The following is a 21,299-nucleotide window of genomic DNA, read 5'->3' as shown; positions in this document are numbered from 1 at the left end:
CCTCCTTTTTTCAACACACAACCACTCAAAGCAACAAAACCATCAATTCAAACATAAGGATGAGTTAGATTTTTATTTTTAATGAGCATTTTGGAAAACAAAGTAAACACTGTCATGTTTTTTGCAAGTAGGTAGTATGTGATTTTCAGTGACAGACTATTAAGGTGGTAGGGAATTGCATTGTAGCTTCTAGGCTGCTGCTTCTAGGTCAAAATATCAAAGGTGCTTCATTCAGGTCAAAGGCCTTCATGTCATTTTATATTTGACGGTTTCACAAATCACATGCTGTGGTAGTTTACACGAAGGAAACAATTAGGTTGGAAGTCCATTTCCCCCAAAATAATCATGCTCAAAATATATTATTGAAAGATAAACAAGAGACTAAAATGTATGTTGTCTTTATTGACAAATGTAAAACACATTGGTCTGATATTATTGATCTTCTCTGCTCGGACAGTTAATAAAACACACACTCACCGTCTCCGCTAACAGGTGAACCCGTGTCATGGCACTGGCAGAAGTTCACCCACAAACTCAGCGTTATGTTTAGTGAAAATAACTTTTGTGACCAACTTTTCCGTGCTGCACAGAAACACAGAGTAAAGTTGAACGTTGCTGCATCTTATGCTGGATTTGACTATTAATCAGTGTTCAGACCAGCAGGCAGGACCACCACTGGAGCTGTGAGGCGATGCCTGCGTCCACCGCGTTAAGGTGCCCGTCAGCTTAAATCGTTTTAGTTGTTTAATTATTTCAATTTTGCAGGCAGGTGTTAAAGTCGCAGGGATCAGCTGCATGTGGCCCTTTAGCCCGGCGCCCAGAAACATAACACTCGTGTGTACACAGGAGGCATTTTGAGCAGAGGCCCCTGGAAAAAAGAATCAGCCTCTAAGCCAATACAACATCTTATTGACTATATTCTGTGGTTATAACCCTGATGTGATTACACACAATCAATAATAAACAGACCCTCGCCCATTTATAAATCTCTACATCCGTTTGCATCGTTTTAAACGCTCTAAAAATGCGCTCTTGTGGTGATCTCTTGTTTTATTAGGGGGCCTTGCACTTATGACCTCAGTGTTTTCCCAACTGATTGTAGCTGCTTGTTGGTTTCAGCTTTACAAAAAAAAAAAAGAAGCTGCATTTTGTGAGTCTTATAAAGTCTGAATCTGTTTACAGAGGGCATCAGTTATTGATCACAGATTTGGCAAAACTGCACTGTGCTTCCTACTCTTATAAATGTTTAAACAAGAAGGTCCTTTGACAAAACTATCCTACAAGGGGAAATTTAAGCAGTCATAGAAAATCTATTTGTGGTTTATTCAATTTAGTTTCAAGTGGAGGAGAGAAAAAAAAGTCAGATTCGTCATCTGTATTCCACTAATTATCTGTTGCAAAGCAAACCATCACGGCTTCTTTTTAGTGCGCAAATGCATTCATCACCGGGATGACATGTTTAATAATGTGATTATGTAATTCTGTGCATGTTTTCAATAAGTTCATATTTTATAGAGGCAGGCATATTTTTCTGATCAAATTAGAAAAGTAGAAAACTTGAATAGGACAGGAACAATTAATTTCCTTTGGCTTGCGTAAAATTATGAATTAGCATAAACTTTCTTTGGCCATGGGAGGATTAAGTGAAACGCTATTATGTAAGGTTATTTTTACAAAGCTCTTCGTTGTGCGCTTCGTCCTGGAATAAGTTAACCTGGCCTACATTGCACGTCATTTATTTTATATCACTTTTCATTACAGTCCCTTCACATCAATAATGCTGCTTTGATAAATCACGTTGCATGTCATGTAACATTTCCTCGCTGCAACCTTTTCTCGCACACAACGCGTTCTTGCTTTTTCATTGGATTTTTTTTTTTTTTTTTTGGAGTCCCAAGTCTATAATATTTGCATGTCGTGGTTGTGCACTGGCTAAACTGGCACTTGGAAAAGAGTGTAAAAGATGGGAAACGTCTGGTCTCCTTGATCAGCCTTTTAATCCGGTGACACTATCGCTGAGACAAACAGACTGCTATCGATCTTTTCATTATGTGTTCAACCAACAAATAGCCTCGCAGGTGAGGTGCGCGGGACGTGCAACAAAAAAAAAAGGAAAAAAAAAAGAGAGGGCTCCCATGTCGAGCGGTGCTACAACCAGCCTGTAATAACATTACTACTATCTGATGTGCAGATCTGCAGGGAGCGCTGGGAGAAAAAGAGGGAAACGAGCCTCGATAATCAGCGATAATGTGGAGAAAAGAAGGCGACTGTCCACTAGTTAAAAAAAGTTGTGACTCTGACACGACCCGGGTCCTTCTGCGCGCTTTGAAGTAAACGGTCATGTGGCGTGACAGAGAATTTAACCTTGCGTTTAGAGCCATGCGTGTGCAGCGTAGGAGAAGTGCAGAAATAAATAGTGTACTTGCCTCATCGACGGCGGGGTTTTTCATCCAGGTACAAAGCTGCTCCTCCACTGCAAACCGCAGTCGCCGGTGCTTCTTCTTTTAATGCCCTGCCGTCCACTTTCTCCTTTTTCTCTCGGCGTTTCCCCAGATTTCTATTAGAGCCTCTACCCTGCTCCTATTCGCTGTCCCTCTCACTCTCACTCTCCTCTCCTCTTCTCCTGCGGAGCCCCTTTTTTCCAATCTGTGGAGTTAAATCTTAATGATACACTTACAGAAAAAAAATCTTTGTCCGATTTAATCTTATTGGTTTCACCTTTTCAAAGAGCTGGAGACATGGCCGGGGAGTTTCAGTGGAGTGTCCGAGACAGGGACGGGAGAGAGAGCTCTCTTGTTGAATACTTAAAAAACAACCCATCCCTCCTATGCGTTTTCAAAGGGGGCACTTGCATATTAACGCTCCATTATACCTGCTAATATCTCCATGTGCTTAAAGATCTGTACACAAGCACTTTGTTTATTTTATTAAACGATAATTGTATGTATTATGGATAGTTACTCCTTTCCCAGCGTGGATATTACCATGTTTTTGGAGATGATTTACGCACGTCATTTTGGGTTTAAGTTCCGTCTAAAATCGCATGCGGTTAAAATGTTAGTCTACTTTTGAGACTATTTTGCTTTATTCTAGTTTAACCCACATTTGTTGTAGGTTTTTGAAAGTTTTTTCCTCCGTTCTGCAACTTTAAGATAAAAACAACTATACATTTCGGAAACTCCCAAAAAGACAAAGGATAACAATGCGCAAAACTTGTCCTTGTTTTATTTTTTAAAACCATCTTTTAAGTTTAAAAAATGCATGTTTGATGACTTGGACATGCATTAATATGAGGCTGTAATTGTACAATGTACGCTAGATGGCAGCGCGATCCAGACATTTTTGAGTTGGAGAGGTAGTAAGCCTGCAGAAACCCTGGTACAAAAAAGCCGGAATCCCCATGCAAATTCCCAGTAACTTCACATGATTTTGAATTACTGTCATTATTAAGACATAATGTGACACCAGCTCAGTGATTGTGGAGACTATAGGACCTTGGTAATTATTGAATATTGCTTATTCCTCCGTCTAATTTTAGAGATTTTCGGCCGCTGGCAAAGCATCCCGTTTGTATAACATACTGTCTTTTATGCATCATTCTTCCCAGTGACATTTTCCTCCTTTTATAAACTGGTTTAAACTAAATTCTAAGTTTTAATCAGCGAGATTGTGCCGATTACAGGCGACGATGTACCGCAATGCGCATGCCAAGGACAAAACAACGTGTATATATATAAATCCACTTCAAGCCAACAATGACATCCGTTAATTTTATAATAAAGATAACAGTCCGAAGCAAACCATTTTGAAACTTTGGGGAATTTCGGAAACAGAATCCCCCTTTCACCGCTGCGCACAGTTTTTGGTTTATTTGTCGTGCGTAAAAGCTTTGTCCCCCCTTGCCTTTACCCCGCTTTTTTTGCTATTCTATCCAGGGTTTCTTCCTCTTTTTGGTGACAATAGACGGCCCATACTAATCAGGTTTCAAAGTAAATAGCAGCGCGGGGCGAGCTCAATGTAAATTGTGCCTGTCAGAGCCCCCCAGCCCCTCCAGTCGTAGATGGCAACACTGCAAAAAATATCCATCCTCAGACATCAGCCGGTTCAGCGTTGAGTCTGGAAATCTTGGATTTGCGAAAACGGGAAGATGAATCTTCCGTCTCGAGGCGAGATGCTTCTACTTGTTTCCAAAACCAATCGATCCATCACTGTAAATTTTATTACACCGACTGTTAATTTCTAACGGAATCTCCCTGCGCGCTCCGCTTTATTTCATGATACTGACTCCATTAAAAAAAAAAAACGCACAAACGAATCGGAGCGAGATGGGAAACAAGTGGAAATCTGTAAAGTGCACTTGATGTTTCTACACTTTATTTTCCGCAAAAAGATGACATTCGAACATTCGAACACGAGACCCAGTGACTTATTGGGATGGACATTTTTTGCAGTGAATGAACGGAGGGGGACTCTAACCAATGGAGAGAAAGAGAGGGCTTGGCTATAACCTTAGCCTCCCATTTTCTCTCTCCCTATCCCCCCCTCTCCTCCTCTCCTCCTCCTCTATGCAGGGCTCTGGCCAGTCAGTCGCCTTTGATTATCAGTCTCCAGCAGCCCCTCTCTTGGCTCCTTGACATGAGCACCATATAAGGCGCAGCGATCTCCATAGAAACGTGTCAGTTTCAATAGTAGTGTCAAAGTTCACTATATACAGACATTCGCGCAGATCCCCCGTTTCGGAAACATTGCTCTGCTGGTCCTCCCGTTTAAGCGCATTCATTTTTGGGTCTCTCCTTCTTCTTGCATATTCTATTAGTTGTTGGTGTTTTTCCTCTTCTTTTTTTATCTTTTCTCTTCGTATCTCCATTCCTCCTGCTGGAGAGAGGTGAAACTATACATGGGCACTTCATTCGGCGACGCGGTTTTCTTTCGCTGCTGGGCGAGATGATGAGCTTTATTTAAGAATATAGATGTAAAAATCCAGCTCTTCAGTTTTTCCTCCCCTCCTATACGGCGAAGACGGGAGTGTAAAGGAGCAAGGGGAAGAGAAGAGAAAGGAATTTATCTCCGCAGCACTTTGGATCGCGTGTCTTTCCAGCAAAAAGGTTTTTTTTTTTACTCGTTCCTGCGTCCATGTGAATCGCTCCTGCCTTTTTTTCTTTGTGGCTATTTTTTATCAAACTGCAATTTGCTTCGTCTGGACTCGGGTTTTCCTACAAGATTAGGGATTCCTGAATGGCTGACTGCAATTTACCTTGGAACTGGCCTCCCGATACTTGCATATCCTGATCGGGTGCCTATTCAATCGCCCTCCTGTATTTTGAATGTATTGATCGCGTTGTACTCCCCTTCTTACCCCATATGAGATTGCGTGCTCCGATTTGACTTTGCACTGCCCCGTCTTTTGAGATCTCATTTTTCTCCTCTACGCTTCATAAACATCGGCGATCATTTCGCTTTATAGCACTTTCCGGGGCCGAGATATGGCAATGGTAGTTAGCGTCTGGCGAGATCCGCAGGAAGACGTGGCCGGAGGACCTCCGAGCGGCCCCAACCCAGCAGCGCAGCCGGCGAGGGAGCAGCAGCAGGCGGCGTCGGCGGCGCCGCACACTCCGCAGACCCCCAGCCAGCCGGGACCCCCGTCCACGCCGGGGACCGCCGGAGACAAGGGGAGTCAAAATTCTGGACAGAGTCAGCAGCATATTGAATGTGTGGTTTGCGGAGACAAATCGAGCGGCAAACACTATGGCCAGTTCACCTGCGAGGGATGCAAAAGTTTCTTCAAGAGGAGTGTACGGAGGAACTTAACATACTCATGTCGTGCCAATAGGAACTGTCCCATTGACCAGCACCACCGAAATCAGTGCCAATACTGCCGGCTGAAGAAGTGTTTAAAAGTGGGAATGCGGCGGGAAGGTGAATATATATTTTTAAAGCCCACTCATGATTACGCATCCTAGTAGCAGACGAGCAGGGCTGCCATGTTGCATTAAGGTCACAGGCTATATGGCTGGGCATACTGCAGTCTCCATCCATGTTTTTGAGGGATGTTTGCATGAATGCTTCGTCTTTCTGACTATGTGAGAGAGGGGCTAAAAGGCCAGTGCAGCCACAGCAGCTATGTTTGTGAATGCAGGTCGCCTGAACAAAGCGGCTCGTCTGGGCTGACCCTTTTATTTTGTTTTTCTCGCAGTCTTAACTGTACTGCTCTCAAGCAAAAGGCACAGGGTCCAACAAGCCCATTTTACGTATAGGTTTTAGAGCAGAAGAGTGCTCGTGTATGTGAGTGTGTGTGAATGTGTGTGTGATTGTATGTCTGTCTGTGGGAGAGAGAGAGTGTGTGTGTGTGTGTGTGTTTTGGGTGTGTGTGTACAGTGTGTAGGGCTAATAGTCCCTTCTCTAACAGTCCCTTAAGTATGTGCAGCTTACTAATTTATAATTGTACAGTAGGATTTGTAAGCCGTGCGTGTGTGAGTGTAAAACGAACACACTACAAACCCACGTCTCTCTCTGGCTCCTTATGCTGAGTAGACAGCTCAGACACACTGAATAATGTCGCTGAAGTTGTTCATGGCTCATTGTTTTGTCTTGGTGCATTAGAGGCCGTATAACTTTCCTCTCTATGTCAAGTGTTGGATTCCAATTTATGCAGACATCCCTCATTTTAAGTCTATTATTTGCAGTACACACTGCAAGCCCATGTATAATGCACAGTGGCAGACATTAATATTTTATTTTTAATATTAAACAGTAGGGGAAATCCTTTTATTCCCAGCTGACCTTTTGATGTGGGCAAAATGAGTAAATGTGATTGCATTTAGTCGTAATTATCAATCATATTTGTAACGTCATTGGCCACAATTAATAATTATTTAAATAAACAAAACCCCTTATAAATATAACGTGAAAGTAATGTGTAATTGCGCCTTGAAATATCCTTAGTGGCAAATTTGTTCAAATTACTTTTGGGGAGCGAAAAAATCTTCATGTTTTGTGCGTAAAAGTGGACGTATTTTCATTTGCACACTGCCCTGCTGTATAGCCTGAATCCTTAAATATAAATAGTCTCCAAACAGTGTGAAGCTTGAGGGACACAGCACATCTGTTTTGATGAGATGCTCACGCTGTCGATAGAATAATTTGCTGTGAAATATTATAGTCTTACGATCAGATTACAGTGGTCAATATGTTTTGCAAAGCGTGCTGATTTTTTATTTCAGTGCATGCCGTTTTTTTCACTGAGGGGAAACACACTAGCTGTAGCTTGCTTTGACGGTCCCACTACTCATGAACAATGTTTATCAGTCCTGGATGCACATTTCCTCTTTTTCTCTTTCTTTTTGTCAGCGGTTCAGCGAGGACGAATGCCTCCAACCCAGCCCAACCCAGGCCAGTACGCGCTGACGAACGGGGACCCTCTGAATGGCCATTGCTATCTGTCCGGATACATCTCGTTATTGCTGCGGGCCGAACCGTACCCGACGTCCCGGTACGGGAGCCAGTGCATGCAGCCCAACAATATCATGGGCATCGAGAACATCTGCGAGCTGGCGGCTCGTTTGCTCTTCAGCGCCGTGGAGTGGGCGAGAAACATCCCCTTCTTTCCCGACCTGCAGATCACCGACCAGGTGTCCCTTCTCAGGCTGACGTGGAGCGAGTTGTTTGTGCTTAACGCGGCCCAGTGTTCCATGCCTCTGCATGTGGCCCCTCTGCTCGCCGCGGCGGGCCTCCACGCCTCCCCGATGTCCGCGGACCGCGTCGTGGCTTTCATGGATCACATCCGGATCTTCCAGGAGCAAGTGGAGAAGCTTAAGACCCTGCACGTAGACTCGGCAGAGTACAGCTGCCTCAAGGCCATCGTGCTTTTTACATCAGGTGGGTGTCCAAAATGTCACACAGAAACACGTCTATAATCAAATGAGGCCTAGTTCCAGTAATGTTACTGGGAGCGAGGTTCCCAGGGCGAAGCGCTGTGCCATCAAGAATATGGCTGTCAGGTATAGGCTGGTCACAAATCTGAGTTTACGAGATGTCTGTGTAGCCGATGAAACAGCTATTTTGTCAACAGCTTGCTACATATCCACTTACATGCATTCCCATGTCAGTTGTAGCCGCAGCATAAGATCTGTAAACAAATCCAGATTGAGTGAGCGCATCAAGTTTTTAAGTGTATCCCTCAGTTCAGTGCCTTTTAGATGGGAGATAATTAACAAACTCATATGTAAATATTTTATAATTGTGGAGTTTAAACTTTTTTTTTTTTAGAACAATGTCTGAGCCGAGACCGAGATTGTTCGCGTCCATAAATTTTGGAACAGGTGTCAAATAATTGAGCGTAAAGATGAAATAGTCTATCACTGGGTGATATATGACAGCTGATGCATTTATGAGTGTCGCTGCATGCTTTTATCCTTGTTTTTCGTGCACAAACACATGTCTTGGGGGGCAGGAAATAATCCTTAGCAGACTGAGATCAAAAAAGCTGATGGAAGTTGACTCGTATGTCAGTGCATCGCTTCTGTAGGACACAGAGCAGCACTGCTCTATAGATTGTTTATTAATCTTAGCTGACCTATTAATTCTCTTAGTTTTTGAGGATAGTTTTTCTTGTCGCACAGCTTTGAAAAGTAATCAGCGACAATTAAAAAAAAAAAAAAAAAAATAGCCTACATTGTTGATAGCTTAATTGATGGCTGAGTGGGGAAGGGTCCTAAAGGTCCTTATTTACTCTCGGTGCGTAATTTAGATGCTATTTTGAAGTTAGTTGTGTGCGCTTGGTGCCATTAGGCCTTGTTATGTCAGGGGAGTCTGGTGATTATGGAGAGGAAAAGGAAAGTCTAAACTCACTCACAGGCCCTAAACTACTTCTGAACTTACCTCAAAGTTTTGACCTCATTATCTAATTTTTGGCCCATTACAAAATTCTGTAACAACGTTGTATATAATCTATAATTGGACACGCTTATGTTAAAATATTCGGTTTTATTGTGGTTTTCACATTTGGTTAAATATAGAAATAATTGGCACTTTCAATATCCCTAGAAAGCGGCATAAATGCATTTTTTATAGAGAGAGGTGTACACTTGTCATCTAGTATATTTCAGTAATTATTTATTATTAATTTAACTTCACAGGGACCTTAAAGTGCCCACATATTTTACTTTTACTGTTTTATATTATATTATATTATATTATATTATATTATATTATATTATATTATATTATTGTTAAAATTTCCCACACCACATTACAATCTCGTGCGGTGTGTGTGTTGTAATATTAAGCTGTGTATAATCAGGATTTAAATGATCCAAACTTTCACTTCAGTGCTCACCCAACTTGTAAATAGGAACTCAGAGATTGTATTCTAAGCTGCTAAACCGCCTTCAGCGTTCACTTTTCCTCCTTTTGGTGAGTACACCACCACATAGGTTTTTCCTACAGTTAGAGGACTTTCTATTTGTTAATATTTTTAGTTTCAGAAGCCATAATAACTACTGTTCAGTTTTGGGGGGTTTGGCAGCTCGGTTAATTCGACACGCCAAATTCTGACGACATACTGAGAGGTAAATATATGTTTTAACTCGAATAATACGTATTTTGTCTCAGTTAACGTTTCTTCAGTAGTGTGACAGCCTTATTTACTATCAGACTACACATCCTGTAATGTAACCGTGCGCACTAGTTGGCCATATCTTTCTGTTGCACGGCGTCCCCAGTAATTCACCCCAGATTACCCGCAGAAAACTCCATATACACATTAACATCCTCCATGTTTTCGAACAGATCATTTAGTTAGTCTGATAGGCTACAACTGGTGTCGGCAATAGAAAGCCATGTGGCACTTTGCCAAGATCAGCGTGGATTGTTTGCCTGCCTTTAATAACACCAGACTTGTCAGTATTTGATGCATAAATAATGGTGGCCAGGCTAAAGTATTTCACCACAGTTCAGGATCATTGTCTTACATTAACTCCTTATCCACATGTGCATACTGTGCTATGTGTGTGTGTGTGTGTGTGTGCGCGCGTGCACCTTTGCAAACTTGCAGAAAATAGTCGTTTGCGAATCTGGAAGCTATCTGCTCTTATGTCTCCAGTCTATTGAGGTTGTGGGGTGCAGTGTTGCAGGCAGGCCTTATGGAGAGCTATGGGGTGTCTTACACCAGCTTTCTCTTGATGCATACATCCAACTGCAGCATATTTCCCGCAATGCTTTGAACACCCCTATATCGCTGCACTGCAAAATTCGCCCCACGTATGGTGTTTTTTTTTGTTTTTTTTTTTACGAGAAATTTCCAAATGTAATTAATTTCAACCGTATTGATTGGTGTAGATTTTAAAAGGGACACTCAGCGTTAATCCAGAGGGATTTGCATACATGGGGCTCTGACCGGCCGCACTAAGGTCACAGTAAATCACCCCGAGATCTCAGCGTTGCCCCCGGGTTCATAAGGTTATAGTGTCTGGCCATAGTGAGTTATAGCGCTGAGAAATTAAGAATAGGCTTAAAAGCTTCTGTCCACTGCTTAATGTTCAGTGCTTAGAAAACTAACGCTGTGTCTCTTGTGTAGTGTGTACAAAAGCACAGCTCAATACAGAACGTTTTAAGGACAGCCCAGACTTCATGTGGGACCATATACGCCAGCGGTTACGCTGCTTGCGTTTACAGCAGTTTATAAGCAGTAGAACACGCATGCTTGGTTTGTGTGAGAAGCAGATCTTTTTATAACTGACTAAAACATGTAAGACACTAACAAGCCTTCTATGCTTTTTGTCTATCCTGAAGCGTGGCTGCACGAACCCACCAGTGAGCACAGAACACACTCCTCGCATGCGTTGTTGCACAGGCTCATTTTCTGACATTTTCTGCCGCTTCTGTGTGACTATTGACTTCACCTCCTCTAATAAATTTGATTGCTTTCAGCGGCCTGTCCTATAGGCTCCATCGAAAAACAGGCCAAGAGTGGTCTATGGAGAGAAGAGCGGCGAAATCACTTAACAGCTTACTGCAGAGTAATTAGGTCACATTACATCCAGTGTAATTTCAGATTCATCAGTGCCGTTTATGTTTCCTTATACTTGAATCCCCAGAGTCCAGACATCAAGAGCATCGGCCTTTAGGCCTATTGCCTACCTTCACACTGCCCCATCACTTCTCACCCCTGTGCGCCACCAGCACTGTTTTCATGACATTTACCTCTATATTCTTGTTGATTGCTGTAAGGACAGGCTGCGATATCCTCCACTGAGTTGTGCATCCCCTACTCCAGCAGCAAGTCCCTTGTTTATTCTGTATGACAGTCCCACTCGGTCAGTGTGATGTAGCATGTTTGGGCAGCGTGTTTGTTCATTCCACATTGTCAATAACACGTAATGGCGGGTGTTGAATGATAACCAGGGCGCTTTTGCAGGACGCAAATTGGGTATGGCAAGGTGTGCACTTGCCAAAGCTGAGCCCACTTGAGGCATAAAAAATAATAATAATGACCATGTAGCTTTGTACTCAAATTTAGTGCTGAAAATATCATCAGATATCGCCAGCGATACAAGCTGAGTTGTACACCTTTAAAAATAACTGTGACGAAAACCAATGTGTGTGTTTAATGTCGCTACTTCTCCTCAGCTGTGCGCTTCCCTGCATGCTTGGTGACCTGACATAGTTTGAAATGTAATTCTAATAATATATTTTCAACCTACATTGTTTGACTTCTGGCTAGAAATGTACAATATCAATAGTGGCCCATCAGATTTCAGGGACTTTTCCCGCAACGTGCTGTACTTTAGGATTTCGAGAGGCAACAGCTCTAACCACAGTGTTTTTTGGCGTGTGTTTCTCAGACGCTTGCGGCCTGTCGGACGCTGCTCACATCGAGAGCCTACAGGAGAAATCCCAGTGCGCCCTGGAGGAGTACGTGAGGAGCCAGTACCCGAACCAGCCCAGCCGCTTTGGGAAGCTCCTGCTGCGGCTGCCCTCTCTGCGCACCGTCTCCTCTTCGGTAATCGAGCAGCTGTTCTTCGTCCGCTTGGTAGGTAAAACTCCTATTGAAACCCTCATCAGGGATATGCTATTATCCGGGAGCAGCTTCAACTGGCCTTACATGTCCATCCAATGATCCTTATAAGAAAGTGGAAAAAAGAGAGGAAAAAAAGGACCAAAATTCAGCACCCCTCACCCCATCCTCCTTCAAGAAGACTATATATAGGACCTTTTCTGAGAAACTTGGAAGACATTACTTTTTTTCTGTCTTCTGGGACTGTGATGGAATACATTATGTACAGAAAAATATTGGAACTGGACTTTACACCTGTGTAAATCCACCCTCATCTTCAAGAACAATACTCTTCATTTTGTAAAATACTAGTCTTTATTTTCCTTTTTTGTAAAAAATACAAATAAAATGAAAAACATCATATGCGCAGTAAGAAAAAAGAATCAAGACTTAGCGGGAAAATAATGTTTCCAAGCAATTATAAGAATTGTCCTGTGTCTATGTACCTCTCTGTTTTGTATTTTTTCTGGTTCTAAACCAGGGTTTCTGTGATTCTATACTAATAATTTTTTGATATAACCTTTTGCTTCTTATAATGAGTGCGATATATGTTGTCGAAGCTATGTTCTCCAAGAATTAAAATTGAAGTGAGAATTTAAAAACAGAAAAATAAAGAAATTTAGACAAATAAGAAACAGTCTAATCGCTATGACAATATCACCACTGATGGTTGAACTTTTTCCCAATTGATACGATGGACCTGCAACAGCAGCAAACTGACCTCCAGGACATTTTTACTGACATTTTTACTCCAGGACGTCTGGGGCGCCTTTCCCCGGGCCATGAGTGCGTGTGGAGTCGATCATCAGTCAAAGAGGAGAGACATGAAAATCAAAAGCACTTTTAATATATCATTTCAAATACATTTTGTTTGTTTCGTCTTGAAAAATTTTCATTGTTTCTTGAATTTTATTGGTTGTTGCCTTCAATTTGCTTACTCCATGATGCAGCTTTTTGCAGAAGGGTCGGTTGATGAAGTTGTGTGATGGTGACTGTACTATTAAAAAAAGAAATAGGCAACGATGTCTCATTCTCAAGCATTTTCCTGGACGCAAATGTCAAGATTCTCGGGCTTATTTTAAACCATCTGTGGGAATCTGTTGTCTCTGTGCGCCCCTGGTTTCTATATGAAAAGTGCAAGTGAAGCCTACAGTTACTGAGTCAGAAACGTATAATTCTGAATACACTGTTTGCCTCTAATACACCTACGACCAGCGAAAACGAGGTGATACACGGGATTAAGTGTGGTAATTACACAATAGGTGCATACCTTACATTTTCACCAGAGCCACTGACATAACTGGCATTGCGGATACAAAAGGAGGAGAGACTATACGTGAGGAACCACAGCAGTGAGCTCTCTGCCAGCCTGTGAGCGCATTAATGTTTAATATTTTTCCCAGACAGCAAGGGAAGCCTGCGCACCACACAGAAGCCACCTCTATCCTTCCACCCGTGGCTTAATCAAGGTGATTCTCCACAAAACCAAACAATATTCCCTCCTCTCTCCCTCTCTCTCTCTCTTTCCTTCCTTCGCTCTTAAAAAAAAAAAAACTCTGCCTTGATAGTGCATGCCTCAATATTGATGTGGGCGTCATTTGGCAAAAGGGTTAGGCCCCGCTGCAAAGCTGCTGTGATATGCGTGATCAATCTGGAAAATGTATTTTACAGCATGTAAGCCAGTCGATAGGAACACCGAGTGTGATGCATTGTGTGGGAATAGAGAGGAGGAAGGAGAGGGAGGGAGGGATAGAAAGAAAGAGAGAGAGAGAGTGAGTGAGTGAGAGAGAGAAAGAGAGAGAGTGAGGGGGGGGTCGAGAGACTATGGAGCCGGTGCTGGGACAAATGAGAGGAGAGACGTGTTAGAAGGAAGTCAAGTGTATGTGTGTGTCTATGTGAGAGGAAGAGAAAGACAGAAAGAGATGTGGCCTTGGTTTGCCTGATACATTCAGAGTGTAATGAGTACATCGATAAGTCCTCAATGTGTTAGATGGGTTACATAGAGTTTCTGTCCTTGCGTTGGTCTCTCTCTATACGTGCGTTCCTTCTCTCTTCTTTTTTTTTTTTTTTTTGTCACCATATACTTCACGAAATGACAAAGGAAGCCCAGTTCTGTACCTGGATCTACCCTCGCTGCCATTACTGCATTACACTCACACCTAGAGTGATAAAATGTGATAAATTGGAAGGCGTTATGAGGAAGAAAAATGGGGTTTTCGGTGTGACAATTATTAAATTTGCCTGTTAGTCCCCCCCCCCTTCTTCTTCATCATCAGACGTGTTGCTTGTGTGCCATATTGCCCACATCTTCATCTGCTGACTGGCAGTGATGAGGGACCGTAGAACAGGAGCTGAACTGCATGCAGCACGTTGCCATGCCTGATTTTGATATTGCCATATTTGTTATCTACCTTATAAGACTCGGGGGGAGGGGGGTTATTTGTGCAAGTGCTTTATTTGATAGTATTGCTTGAAAGCGTAAGTATTAATTAGTTGGTTAATGCTGGAATGAGGTAGGTTGTGCTTTAGGTTTGTCCTCAGATGCTCTCTCACAAGAACACATTTTTTTTTATTCTTATGACTGATGTGTGTTCCTGCATATTGTACCTATAGCTCCAAATCGACCACTGGGTCTTACGCCTTGTTGTCAGGCTACTTAAGCTTCTACTGTACAAACATAAATGTGATATTTCTTCAGTTTGGATCGTTGTTTTATTTCCCCCTTTCTTCGTGGATCTGATTGTCTGAGAGCTTCAGGTCAGGTGAAAGGTTCAGAATAATGAGCTGATGCATGGGGCCTTTCCTTTCCTTCTTATCCTGGAGGCGGAATACAATGAATTTAACAAACAAAAATTTAAAAAACTGACACACATAACCAGCAAACATCTAAAACACAATCTTAAATACGCAGCCTGCAGCACGGAGCTTTTTAACCCGTTTGTCTTTAACTCGCAATTTAAAAAAATAAAAAATAAAAAATATATATATATATATCTTTTTTTTTTTTTTTTTTGAATAATCCACAGGATCGTCTCGTGGATGACGAAGAGGACTGTATGCAAGAATACATGTTTATTTTTCAAAGAGAATGGATATGGCTTCACCATGCCCATCACAACAGTCCAGGTCGTTTTTTGTTTTATGTAGCTCTGGACTAAATTGTTTGCTGGGTTATTAAACGCAGCTTTCAGCTGGTTGTCTCCACATAATGTATTCAAAATCCCTCTAGAGTAACTATCTTTTATCCTCTTGCTGAGAGCATTCTGTTATACAATTGTTACACTGCAGGCTATATAAAGCAATAGTTCAAAAACAGATGAAATAGTGGCATGTGTTCCTAATTAACGTCTCTGTATAGGCAATACAAGCAAAACACATGAGTACTCGAGGAAAAGTGATATTTCGTATTTAGGCTGTGGACCACTTTAGACTCTCTTCTCTTTGACAGAAGCTTAAATTAGTATATTATGTAACACTTCAAATATTGAAATATTGTGCTTCAAATAACAGCTATATTTTCTTTATTTTTCAATCAGGCGTTTAGAACCCAATTTCTGATCTCCTGATGTGGTGGCAACATTATTATTAATTAAATAAAAGGAAAGAGGAAAGCACAAAGTGCACTGAGAAAAGTAAATGCACTGTCAGATTGGAGCATGGCTGCGGTGGGTAAGGGAGATGGATATGTTGTACACTATAGGCTCCATTTGTGTCTCTGTAATTTCGGAAACTCCGGTTACCAAAGTGTTACTACGAAATGAGTTAAATAACCATTTACCTTTGTCTGGTTTCATTCATCAAACCACAAGTGGAGGACTCCTAACACGGGGGGCTATTTGTTTGCTTTACACAAGCAGCTGGGTGCGATTTCACGTTTGAGATATCTGTCTGAAAGCGAAACATTTATTATCCTAAGTTGTCAGCAAGCCTATTTCTCCAAAACCCTCAATGCAAACCAGTGGTTTTATGCAGCAGTGGAAATGTCCTATTGGCGTCACACGTCACTACATTTCACTTATAGTAGCCCGGTTTTCCCGGTCACATTTGACAAATACTGTTGTTTGAGACAATAACAATTTCCAAATAGCGGCTCCGTGTATGAATGGGGGCCCCTCTGAAGTATGACACGGCTTATTTCTCATATTGTCTTGTGCGTAAAGATGATGACAACACAGGACAACAAGTGCTTCGCCGTGTCTACGACGCACCTCATCCGCACGAGCTTGCAAAATGGCTGGGAACGCACAGTGAGGACAAATGTCCAAAATTAAATGGATTCCCGTGAGATGTTTTGTTATATCTCAGCAAACAGCCGAGATTCTTGTTCTATTGACTGTACACAGTCAATGGAGAGAGGCGTATCTTGTGATTACAGTGTGCTGTTCTGAGATCTGTCCGCGGACCACATACGCAACCTTTAAGCCATGGATCAAATCCAGCCCTTCGGGGTATAAAATATGCCTGGTTGTGAGTGTACCATAAGGGGACGCCTCCCTGCTCGCGCGCGCGCACGTGTGCGTGCGTGCGCACGCATGTTTGTCATGATTGTCACAACTGTGTGGAGGGCAATTGATGGGATTTTTAGCATACATTTATAAGGTATTTCTGTATGTATGTGTGCGGGCACGTTCCTCGCATGCCCGTGCGTAAAAGCGTGTATCCACCAAACGTACGTACGCGTGTATGTGCGCGCTACTGGCCGAGGGAGAGAGGTGATTGTGAGAAAGCCCGGATCGCTGTGTAAGCGGATCCCTTTGTGTTGATTTAGGAAGACGTTTGCTGTATATAACGTTCAAGGCTGATAATATCATTGCCTGGCCAGATAAATAAAGCATTGGCCAAAACCATCGGGTCAGCTATCGATCCGCTTTTTCTCCCTGAGAGAGGGAGAGGGAGAAGAGAGGGGGGAGGGAGGGAGGGGAGGGGAGGGCTGGGGGGTGGACAGGAGGGAGGAGGGGGGGGGGGGGGGGTGGATTGAGAAAGAGAGGGAGAGAAAGGGAGAGAGACCTTACTCATTAGCATTCCACAGCCATGGACTAAACGCTGACAACTAACAGAGATATCCAGCTCTACACCACTGCATGCATTTTCCCCCCTTTGTCTTCTTCCCCCTGGCCCTTCATTTCCAGCGGACAGATCTCTCGTCACAGCCAACACATTTTTATTTATGCCCTCTCCACTCCTTTTGCACGAATGGACCCCTTGCACAAGAGAGAAAACCTTCTAGTAAAGCAGAGGAGAGAAAAAAAAGAAGGGGGGGAGTGATGTTGTAAAAGCTGTGCAGAAGTGACAGCGCTAAGCACACTGGCTTTACTTGAGAGAGATACAATTGTGTGTGACTTGACAAAATAGAAGCGGGAGACGTTTTAAATTGCAACCTTAACTGCCATTATTTAGATATTTTAGGATTTGAAAAAAAAAAACCCACCGCCTGCTTGCTTCATTATGAGAGAATAAATAATAATTGTATTTACAGATCAATAGTGAGGGAATATTTTTCCGCTTTGATTTAGACGTTTGCTTTAATTTAGTGCCACGTTATTTTTACCTTTTAAACGTTTGTAAAACGGTTTTCCACTGAGGCTGTGCGACTTCTACATAATGCTGAGAATAAAATAAACACACAAACTCAATAACGCTATCAAGGCAAAAACCTCTAAATTCAAAATCTATTGTGTTGTGTGCTATTTTTACACTCGTGTGGAAATGATTTACAATTTGGCAGAAACTACATTTGTATTTCTAACGATTACATTAAAACTTTAAAGATTTCAGCGGCTAATATAGAGGCTACAAATGACATCATTTGGACAAGCTCCTTTTTTTTCAGATGACTATATCTTAATATGCGCTCAACTCTCGCCCAACAATGACAGCTGTTCATCTGATAGTAACTTCTTTCCAAGTTTTTCTCCCCTCCCACCCCGGGGCCCCCGGTCTCTGTCTTGCTTTGTTGTTTTAAAATATGCATGTCTCTCCGGAATGCCAGTCACGGGTCCAAACTTTGTGTGTCCCAACCTCCCACATGATGAAATGATCCTTTTAAAGCGGGCTCAATATGTCTCAATCTGCACTCCTCTTCCCTTCTCTAAAGCTTCTGGGTTCGGGACTCAGCCCAGAAATATATTAATTAAAGCGCACTACTACGGACCTTTTTTTTTTTTTTCCTTTTCTTTTTCTTTTTTTTTTTTTTTTGAAGCATTGAGGAAGAAGCGGTTGGATCAAGTCAAGCTCTGTCAACGACGGATGGATGAAGATTCATGGCAAGAAAAGGAAAAAAGTAAGGCTCATTTTGACGCTCTCTCTCCCTCTGTCAGCTCCTCTCCTCCTCTCTCTCTCCCTCTCTCTCTCTCTCTCTCGGCCCCACTCTCTCTCTCTCTCTCTCTCTCTCTCTTTCCTCTGTGTGTGTGTGTGTCTCTTTTGCACAGTGTTCGTGTGTGTTCCTCGAAGTGAAACGGATAAAGCCAGGGGGAGTGAGTGCGAAAGAGAGAGAGAAGTGTGAGAGAAAAAAGGGGGAGGAGGGATATATACGTAAAAAGTGAAAGAGGATGGACGTTTGTCTATGTTTGTGTGGGTGTGTATTCGTCTATATGCGTGTGTGTGTGTGTGTGTGTGTGTGCTTGTCATCACCAAGAAAATTAATCAGCAAGTGGGACTAAAACTCCAACGTGCAACTTTTCTCACTGGTGTGTAGTATATGAACACTTGTTTGCATGAATGGTGCTGTTTACATATGTATGTGGAATAAACCACACTAGAAGGGGAAAAAAAGAGAGAAAGAAACCCGGATGGTAGGAAAGGAAATGCTTGAGTTTAAAGGAGGAGGGGGAAAAGCGTGAATCGGATGTAACAGAGCGTTTGCAGCTCAAGAGGAACTTCTAATTCCTTCTGTCAAGTTTGAGAGGATGTGTACATGTTTCTCAGCGGCGCAAGTGATGGCATTATAAAAGAAGACGAAGAAGAAGAAAAGACAAAGCGACCCTAATAATGACTGCCTGTGGAAAAATAAGCTGTTAAGTTAATGAAATTTAGAAGGAAAGTTGGAGCTAAAACCTGTTGCTTCTGCTCCAAACATAACAGCAACCTAAATACTGTGATAACATCCCATGAGCCCTGCAGCATCTCATCCCATCATAATCCACCCCTCCAAAAATGTAAACAGACCAACACTGGGAGTCATTGGGAAAGATCTGCACAAACAAATTGAATTTAATTACTGTGTTCATTTATTAAATTCAGATACGTTTTAATAGACATCCCAACAGTCTGATTATGTCAACATATGGGAGGCCACGCAGCAAGGCCCGGGCTTACATACCTGATAACGCCTGGGCTTTTCAGCAATATTTACGGCTTCTCTTTCTAATACACTCCAGATGGTGTGTGACTGTGCCACCGCAGCCAGCGAGCTCCTCAATTTTTACTCAGCAGCATTTTGTTGCAATTACATCAATGCTGAGGCAGAATTTATTGGTGACCCACTTTCAATGCATTATATGCAAATATACATATATATAAAAAAAATAATTACAAAAAATAAATTTAGTTTGTAAAAAAAAAAAAAAAGAAATTAAAAGAAGAAAGTTTTGAAAGATCACTAGTGTGCTCTTTCTTATTTGCATGTGAAGTTTGCTTTTAAGTAAAAGAAAGAAGGGAAAAAATCTCATTAAAGTATACTCCTCAAACAGTCACCCCCCCTCACTTCATGGTTTGATGGATTAATATGTTATAAAGACAAAACACACAGGCCGCATTCATGCCTGACCAATCTTGTTGTTGCCTGTGCGTTTTTTTTCCCAGCCAGTCACTCAGGCAGAATAATGCGTGTAAAGATATAATCCACTGAGCCTATACCCTCTGTAGTCCCTCGCTATATTATCTCCTGACAATAAATTGGCAAGCTTTTTAGCAGGTACCCAGCATCTTCACTAAACACAGGCGAATGTCATTTGCTAAGGATTTGGTTAATAGACTAATTCGGTTTATATATTATTACTATATTAGGTTTAGTATGGCATGATAAACGCCTGTGTGTCTGCTGTGGAATAATTCTGTTTTTTTTTTCTTTTTTTTTCCCCTTAGTGCGTTTATGCAGATACTCATAAACCTATTATCTGAATATAGGCTAACAAAGCACATTTGGAGTCATAAGCAAATGTGATTATTTTACATCTGTTTGCAGGAACTAAAGCCTGAAAAATAGTTTTTTTTCTTCTTTTTTTGTGGACTAAGGCTGCTGCAAAACTTTCACTAATCTATCTATCTATCTATCTATCCATTCATCCATCCATCTATCAGTCTATCTGTCTATCTGTGTTGAGTTATGGGTTGTTTCACTGTCACACTTGCAGCTCATATTATTGCTATCTGTGTTTACCTGGATTGCTCAGAGAGGCTGCTGTAGGTCTATTATGATTAACTGAAACGAAGCATTGAAGGATATTTTTCATCTATGCCACAGGGTACCGCTCCTGACAGTGTAAGGTTTCCCATTGACTCCCTTTAGTCTCCATGGTTGGATCTCTCTCTCTCTCCCTCTCTCTCTCTCTCTCAGCCACCTCAGAGGACATGCGGCATGTTGATAAATACATGTCTTTTTTCCATCTTACTCAGCACCATCCATCAAATTTGTATGTCCATGTTACACTGCTGTGCTTAAGGGAGGAGAGAGGATGCCAGCAGTCGCGCAGAAACACACTCTAAATCGTCAACAAGGGATGTATTGCACTCGCTATACAAACTCAATAATTACCTCGCACCGTGTTTCTGGTCATGTTAACGTTGGTGAATTGTCTTAAATCAGGCAATGCCCGGGTTATGATGTTTGGAGATTTAGAAGTGGTCTTTTTTTTTTTTTTTGCTGCGCTCTGCGGGTTAATAACCTCTTCACGCACTATAACCGCTGCGTTTTGATCCCAGTAATACGTTGGATTGGAGCATTTTTCTGGCTTTGCCCACGGCTTGGACCACTCTACAGAAGACCAGTCGCCCTGTGGTTGCAAACTCTTTGTGGCCCCACATACCGCCGCTGTGATTATAGAAGTGCCTCCTCTCCCTTGTTAAAGAAGCAAAGCTCTAATCTAGCCTCTGTGTCGCCCCCAAAGCCAGCGTGCTATAGTGCAAATGTGCGTGTGTGCGTGTCGTGCGTGCGTGTTGGTGGTGGTGGGGGGGAGAGAGAGCGAGTGGGGGTCGGTCGGAGCGAGAGAGGGGAAGGGAAGGGTGGGAGAGCAAAAAAAAAAAAAAAAAA

The 21,299-nt window shown here is 42.2% G+C and overlaps 1 protein-coding gene and 2 long non-coding RNA genes across 4 annotated transcripts in view; 2 read left to right on the top strand and 1 right to left on the bottom strand.

Moving 5' to 3' along the window:
* Positions 1 to 2,813, bottom strand: part of LOC103362340 (uncharacterized) — a 7,861-nt gene extending 5,048 nt beyond the window's left edge. The window contains exon 1 of one of the 2 annotated variants that reach the window (XR_520459.1): positions 2,427 to 2,813. This is a non-coding gene — a long non-coding RNA (uncharacterized LOC103362340). The remainder of the gene's footprint in view (positions 1 to 2,426) is intronic. The other variant, XR_520460.1, reaches the window with a different exon arrangement.
* A 1,880-nt stretch (positions 2,814 to 4,693) lies between these two features.
* On the top strand, positions 4,694 to 13,075 carry nr2f1a (nuclear receptor subfamily 2, group F, member 1a). The gene is made up of 3 exons (XM_008288659.1): positions 4,694 to 5,916; positions 7,348 to 7,875; positions 11,841 to 13,075. The coding sequence occupies exons 1-3, from the start codon at positions 5,484 to 5,486 to the stop codon at positions 12,113 to 12,115; spliced, it is 1,236 nt and encodes a 411-aa protein (XP_008286881.1). The 5' UTR covers positions 4,694 to 5,483; the 3' UTR covers positions 12,116 to 13,075.
* A 5,053-nt stretch (positions 13,076 to 18,128) lies between these two features.
* LOC103362315 (uncharacterized) overlaps positions 18,129 to 21,299 on the top strand; it is a 22,948-nt gene continuing 19,777 nt past the window's right edge. Inside the window, exon 1 of the long non-coding RNA XR_520457.1 lies at positions 18,129 to 18,332. This is a non-coding gene — a long non-coding RNA (uncharacterized LOC103362315). The remainder of the gene's footprint in view (positions 18,333 to 21,299) is intronic.

This window comes from Stegastes partitus, unplaced genomic scaffold (genome assembly GCF_000690725.1).
Source record: "Stegastes partitus isolate 25-593 unplaced genomic scaffold, Stegastes_partitus-1.0.2 Scaffold13, whole genome shotgun sequence".
In the NCBI taxonomy this organism is placed as follows: domain Eukaryota; kingdom Metazoa; phylum Chordata; class Actinopteri; family Pomacentridae; genus Stegastes; species Stegastes partitus.
The sequence above is the reverse complement of the archived record's forward strand: the minus strand, read 5'-3'. Positions and strand labels throughout refer to the sequence as shown.

What these genes read in the sequence shown, in the direction of transcription:
- nr2f1a (XM_008288659.1), top strand. Translation starts at nt 5,484, where the DNA reads ATGGCAATGGTAGTTAGCGTCTGGCGAGATCCGCAGGAAGACGTGGCC. An exon ending in AGTGGGAATGCGGCGGGAAG is followed by an intron (nt 5,917 to 7,347) that starts GTGAATATATAT and finishes TCTTTTTGTCAG; the next exon opens with CGGTTCAGCGAGGACGAATG. An exon ending in CATCGTGCTTTTTACATCAG is followed by an intron (nt 7,876 to 11,840) that starts GTGGGTGTCCAA and finishes TGTGTTTCTCAG; the next exon opens with ACGCTTGCGGCCTGTCGGAC.